The sequence below is a fragment of the Olea europaea genome, chromosome 15 (genome assembly GCF_002742605.1).
Source record: "Olea europaea var. sylvestris chromosome 15, O_europaea_v1, whole genome shotgun sequence".
NCBI classification, from domain to species: domain Eukaryota; kingdom Viridiplantae; phylum Streptophyta; class Magnoliopsida; order Lamiales; family Oleaceae; genus Olea; species Olea europaea.
The window spans coordinates 9,692,038-9,698,764 of NC_036251.1; the positions used below are offsets into that span (position 1 = coordinate 9,692,038).

Consider the following 6,727-nt stretch of genomic DNA (forward strand, 5'->3'; position numbering starts at 1 on the left):
CCCGCCCCATTGCCATCTCTAAATATTACTAATCCCGTTGTTTGACATCCTTATAATTTAAAAAATATTGTTTTGAATAGTTTTTTTTTTTTTTTTGAAAAATGAGTGATTAAAATGTAGAAAAATTGAATTTACTTTTAGAATATTTTATAATGTGAATTTATAATTGAAAATGAGTATGAAAAATAAATTAAATTACAATAAAAGATGTCAAACGAGAGATAAAGTCAACTTTTTTCTGTCCACTCACTATTAAAAATTATGCCTCCATTTGATGAATTTAGACATAATTTTTCCTTATTTTTTAACAACACATTTCCTAACAATACACTACTCAAAAATGCATTCTTGTTAAATAATGTATCTCCAACAAGGTCTAAGTATATAGAAAAAAGAGTTTAAAAATAATGATTATCAAACATGAGTTTGATTTTGCTTAGCGCTTTATAATCACCTATCAAAAAGGCGTACAATATCAATATGTTTGGTACACAGTACCAATTAAAAAATTGGAATTTATCATTTGTACATACCTTTGCACATTGTCAAAAATTGAATGGATGTGTACACAATAATGAACACACATACTTACACCCTCTTCACATAGAGAGGAGTCCACATATAATTAAATATTCGTGGGTTCCCACGATGTGAGGGGAGTGTAAGACTGTATGTACACCAGCATTATCCAATTGTTAAATCACAATTTGTCATGTAACTTAATGTAAACAAAAGTGTACAATGCACATATAATATGGGGCCGTCAACTTAAAATGTTGAAGAGCCACGGCTTCTTCGGCTAGGAAGCTTTGCCTTCAGCCTCCATTCTCTTTCTATCTTTTTCCTTGAGTCTTCTCTACTCTATACTGTGTACAGGGACACAACATAGATAGATATATACACAAGTATCGTTTTCCACATACGCAAAATGTGTGTTTATTGTTGAGAGCCAGCGGTGGCCACAGATCGCCTTTGAGATGTAATAATAAATTTAATATTTTGTTCTTAGTCCTCTCCAATCCAATGAAAAGACTTTGAAGAAGTTCGATCTCTGTGCACTGACCGCGAAAATCATTCGAGGATAATTGTTTAGTTTTGCTTCTGGATCTTCGTCTTCTGTCGTGTTTGCGGAGTAAATTTGTTACTGGTACAGGTTTATCTTCAATTGTCATTACTATATCTTTAACGGAGAAGTTAGAAATATAAATCGTTAGTTATAGATTGGTTGATGTTGGATGTGTTTGCAATATTTATTTCTTTATTTTTTACTTTGCAGTGTATTCTTGCACTTCAGTTGTTGAATTATAGCTTGCTAATTAAGGGCCGTTTGGTAGGGATTTTGAAAATTGAATTTTTGACCGTCAGAAGAAAAGTGGGTCCACGTGTAAGAGAAGAAGTCAAAAATTACTTTTGAATAATAAAATAACGGTTAAAAAATCAATTTTTTTGGGCAAAAAATTCCTACCAAACGGGGCCTAAATTAAGAAAGTTTTAAACCAGCCGAATTGCCTCTAATGTCAAATATCGAAGACGTATTGAGAGATATTTGAGGTGAAAATGAATTTAATCGAAAAATAAGGATTTTGAGGTTTTTACTGGAACTGTATTTCGTTCCCCCTTTTTCAATGTGACTGTGTTTGGGTGTTAGGATTGAGAAATTCCAAGGGATATAAAACAGACTTTTGTCACGAAAAGCTCTGTTGTTGGAAAAATTTGGTAACCGAAACTTGAATTCACAATTTTTATGAACTATATATATTTTTCTTTGTTATTTATAGCAGTTCTTTCACTAAGTTTTGTTTGTCTAAGAATTTAATACTTCATCTTTTCTGGATCGATGGACTGCAATGCCATACTATGAAAATATTAGACACAAATTGAGGTATTAAAGGTCTCAAGTTGCATTTGGTTTTATGCCAGTTAGATGTGCCGGGGAAGTCATTTACATATCTCATACAATGATGGAAGGGCAAAGTAAAAAAAGGGATTATTATTTAATCTTATTGATTTAGAGAAAACAGGTAATTAAATGCCTTAGGAGTGTGATGATGGATGGTAGGAAAATATATGGAGGATCTATCTCATTGAGCGACTGGCTTAGGTATGTAAGTTTTGACCGTTTAAGAAGGAAGGATGACTTGAAGATGATGAAGAGGATACAATGTACAGAATCAAAGTATATGGATGAAATAGAGAATTGATTGAAGAGTTTATGTGATAAGAGTATACTCGCTAAATTAAAGATAAGTTCTACATGAAAATTTATTAAGCCAGCTATATTTCTTGGTATCTAGTATTGATGAATTTAACCCAAATGAGAATCTTAATATGAATATAAAATAAAACTAGAATGAATAAAGTGAGAAATAAGGATCTCTGGTAAAAAGTGGAGGGGTCTCCACCTGAGGATAAATTAAAGAAATACGACTTAAATGGTTATTAGTATATGTTAGATAGAAATGAAGAAACTCAGGTTCACAATAGTGACACAACCTTAAAAATTAGGTTAGAAGAGTGAAAGAAAGATGAAAATTAAGATGGAGTGAGGCAGTTGCAAAATATATGATGTCAACAAACAATGATTCGTGTAATTAACGTCGATTTTATTGGGATTTGAGAATAAAGCTTAACTACCTCTACTTCTTGTAGTTGGCTCAATTTTTTAATTCTCCTGTAAGTAGTTTGAACTCAAAGAAATTAAGAGTTATTTAGGTTCGTCTGAATGTCTTGTCATTGACTCGATTTGGGCATTATGAGCCATTACAACATGGTATGCATCTTTTAATTATCACAGTCTATGTCAAGTTACTGCAACTTTTTGGCTAACCAAGCCACCATATTTGTCCTTTTTTAGATTCAGTCTTTTCCAGTTCCTTTGAAGCCTGAAGCATAGAAGCTAAGCACAGTTCATCTTGGTTTTGGACAGCCACCACTGAACCCTCATTTAGTCGTAATTTCTTGACAAAATTTTACACACTTGATGATGCATAATCTGTTAGATTTCTGAGGACAAATATTCTGCTTGCCACTGTTACCTAAATCTGTATCCACAGTTTTCTTCATCTGGTCAAATTGCATGAACCTCTGAGAAGTTCTGAAGGCTGTCTTGTAACTTGTAGCTTAACTCATCATGTCGGATCACATTGCCCAATCATTTAATGATACCAATGAGAGGAGTAGACGATCTATGCAATCTGTTTGGATGTCTCATTGGACACGGACAAGCTATAATGTAACAGCAGAAACTCGTAATCATAAATCTAATGCTTCTGGAAACAAAGAAATTGATTGCGTTACTATGCTATATCATCCAACGATTGGATTAGAGGCTTCTAGGTCTGTGAGAAGACTTAGAGAAACTGAAACTCTAACTCTTGAGACCATGAATGACAACACAGGCACGAGCTCAAGGAACTCGAGAAATGAGGGGTTTGGCTGTCAATACATCCCAACGACTAGTCCTTTTAAGTATAGTGGGTGTAGTTCCAAAGCAAAGCATTACCAAGGAGCTGATGAAGCATTAGGGCCTTCTTTTGGTAGCTTTGCAGTATCAAAGCCTTCCCATGAGTATTTTGTTCGATCAACATCACATATAGTGCCATATGGATTTGATAACAGAAAATATGAGTTTAACAAAGGAAAAGCAGATATTTCTTCATTCATTGATAGATCTGCTATAGTTTCTTACAATCAATTGGCTAATGCTAGCCTGAGAACTCTAGAGCGTGAACATCATAATATTCTCAGGAAGTCAGCATTTTCAGTTTATGGGAGACAAATAGACAGCAACTCACAATCAGGAAATTCCAGAAATGCTCATTTCAGTGAGAGTGATACACCCACGTCACTTGATGCTCCCTCCATGAGTGATGGTCACTTGTCAGCATTTGGTAGAGAGCCGTTCCTGAAGATGCAAAAGTTATCTGGTATGAAACCACTTCCAACTCAGTCCAGTGCTTTGGAGAAAACTGAATTGAAGAAATCACACACTGATTGTTATTCTCTAGAAAAGTTGCCAAATTGTGTGGATGATGCCGAGACAATGAGAATATACACTACTGTGGATTCTGTAGAAGGAGAACCTGGAGGTTGTTCCAGGTTTTCTCAGACAACTCACAGTCTGTTAATCACAAAAAGGACTGATGTCAATTCGTCAAAAGAAAATGATTTTCTCAGAGACAGAAGAGTGGTTACTGTATTCAACGGAAATAAATCCAGGGATTTTCATAACCTGTCACCACCATATTATGGTCAAGGTGAGCAAGGAGTAAAGCTTCAAGCTCTAGTTAGTTCAACAGATAGTGAAGGGAAAGAAAATGTTAAAGGCGTTAAGGCTTCTAAAGTTATTGTTAAGAATGAATCATCCACTGAGACTGATGCCATGGATGTGGATTCTTTCAAGGAGAAGAACCAGTTTTCTGGTACATATTAAATATTAATTCTCACCAGGAATTTCTGCTGATTAGTTTTGAATTTTTATATAATATCTAGTGTATAGATGATTGACTATTTTGAAGTTTGATATTTTTCGTCAAAAGTTAAATTGCCATGCTGTAGTGTGAAATTAACATTCATAATTTATTTCGAACTTTTTTAGGCTTGTTTATTTTGAAATACACAAATTTTAAATTTCTATTAAAATGTTTATATTTTTTATTGGTGCAGCTGCAAATTCCACCCTGTCAAATAAGGTACTTTGGCTATGTCTTTTATTCTTCTTAATCATGTATCTTATCTGTATTTGAGATCTCCATCTGCATTTTTCTTCGATTATCAAATATCTAGCATGGCATGCATCAGAATAATCTCTCAGTAAGAAAATCTGGAAATTCGAGGTGAATAGTGTTTTGATATAATATTCTTTGCCTAATATCAAGTTTTAGGCAGGAAAATGTTATGTCCAGCAGATAGTTCAAATGTTAAGTACTTGGGGAGCTGTGTGATTATATCAAATAATTGTCTTGCTTTCAGTTTATTGACAAGATAATTGATGATAAGTCCATTAGTTTTGGAAAGATATCCAACCCATTTGGAACTCTGCATGTTATGAAGAACTTGAAAGCTTGTAATGTTTGATCTCGTTATTCCTGGAGTCCAACTGTTTAGCAGTGCATTTCATAAGTTGTTCGTGAAATGACTGAAGGTCAATCCAGAACTAGAAAATCAATTGGCTGAGCATGTATCTCAACTATTTTGTTTAACTTCTATTTCTAATTCACGGTTTTTGCAAAACCGTATTTCTGGATGCTGTTCAGCAGCCTTCACCTTGAGTTTTTTTGAGGCAAATACTGTTCACGTCTATGTATGAAACTATACTTGAAAATGCAATTGTATGTGAGCCAGCCTTACATCAGTCTCAATATGTTGCAGGTTATCAGAACGGACTCGGAATTACCATCGCAGATTCATATTGCTTCCTCGGAAGTTGGATGTTGCTGGTCAAACATGCTACCTAATAGGAACTTGGAGCTTCCTGCCTTGGCGCCGGCTGCTGCAAACTCAACAGATAAGGCGAGGCCTAGCTCCTCAAGGACTCAAAGTTTGGACATGGATGTGCTGGTGGCCCATGCTACACACCCTAGTAATCTGAAGTCTAATGCCATTCCAGACGGTGCACTAAAAATTGATCCAAGCTACAGATGGGTTAAGCGTCTCAAATTGAGCACTTCAAATCCTCCAGCTCATGGCACAAAGATCTCAGACTTGGGTGAAAACCCATCTCATGAAAAAATGAGCAGGTTCTTCAGAAAATTTAGTAAAGACGGCATGACTAGCTTGGACCCAACAGCAGGTAATTGCTGTGGTAAAGAATTGATCATGTCGGATAAGACTGGAGACATATCGGGTGAAGGCAATTTCACTAATGTGGACCCCATAAAAATCGATGAAGATTCATTACTTTCTCATGCTTGGATAAAAAGGTGGATATGTAATGGATCAACAATTACCCAAAAGAAGTCTAAATCCGTGGGGATTTGTGAGCCACAAGCACTTGAAAATCTCCATGAAAAGAGGTTTCCAAGCGTTGCTGCTATGGCATTAATGGGAAAGGCCATGACCGGTTTTCGACCGTGTGAACTTCAGAACAGGGGTTCTTTCGTGGTTTGGAATACCCGGGCTTTCTGAAGATACTCAAGCTTGCTAGCTAGAATCAATGCTTGGTTCGACAAGTCTTCATCAAATGGTGCTTCTGAAGGCGGGAGCAAGGTTTAAGTGAAACGCCAATAATGGAGTTTTCGAGATCTAGCCTGGGTTTCGGTAGTGAGTGTTCCATTTCTTTTCAGTTGGCTTACTGTAATTGTAATTTCTGTCCAAATTATCTTTCGAATTTGCTTTTTGAACAGGCCACTGGGTCACCAGAATGCATCTATCTATTTATTTGATGGAACTTGCTAGTTACATTGGTGCAGAGATGGCAATGGATCGAGCTGGGGAGCCACCAATTTTTATTATTATTATTTATTTATTTTGTAAAGATAAAACACTCCTCCTATATCCGAGCTTGGGACGGGTTACTTAAATTTTGAATAAGCTATTTTCAAAAAAATTAAATATATTATTATAAATAACAAAACTTATTAATATGATTAAATTAAATGTCATTTACATGATGATATGCAATTTCAGTATACTTATCTTATAGTCGGAAATGAACGTCTTGTTAATTCTTCATGCACATTAATGCTTTTAAAGTATCTTCTTTCAATCAATTTTTAACTTCGGGCGA

The 6,727-nt window shown here is 35.2% G+C and overlaps 1 protein-coding gene across 3 annotated transcripts; it reads left to right on the forward strand.

Annotated features, from left to right (window-relative positions):
• The first annotated feature begins 800 nt into the window (after positions 1–800).
• On the forward strand, positions 801–6,399 carry LOC111410068. 3 transcript variants are annotated; one of them, XM_023040236.1, is made up of 4 exons: positions 801–1,147; positions 2,855–4,256; positions 4,666–4,691; positions 5,371–6,399. In XM_023040236.1, exons 2-4 carry the CDS (start codon positions 3,131–3,133, stop codon positions 6,124–6,126), a joined length of 1,908 nt encoding a protein of 635 aa, XP_022896004.1. In that variant the 5' UTR covers positions 801–1,147; positions 2,855–3,130; the 3' UTR covers positions 6,127–6,399. The 3 variants fall into 3 exon arrangements, with proteins under 3 accessions (XP_022896004.1, XP_022896002.1, XP_022896001.1); XM_023040234.1 differs by having other exon boundaries at positions 803–1,147; positions 3,120–4,421; XM_023040233.1 differs by having other exon boundaries at positions 804–1,147; positions 2,855–4,421.
• The last annotated feature ends 328 nt before the right edge of the window (positions 6,400–6,727 follow it).

What these genes read in the sequence shown, in the direction of transcription:
- LOC111410068 (XM_023040234.1), top strand. Translation starts at nt 3,131, where the DNA reads ATGTCGGATCACATTGCCCAATCATTTAATGATACCAATGAGAGGAGT. An exon ending in GGAGAAGAACCAGTTTTCTG is followed by an intron (nt 4,422 to 4,665) that starts GTACATATTAAA and finishes TTATTGGTGCAG; the next exon opens with CTGCAAATTCCACCCTGTCA. An exon ending in ATTCCACCCTGTCAAATAAG is followed by an intron (nt 4,692 to 5,370) that starts GTACTTTGGCTA and finishes AATATGTTGCAG; the next exon opens with GTTATCAGAACGGACTCGGA.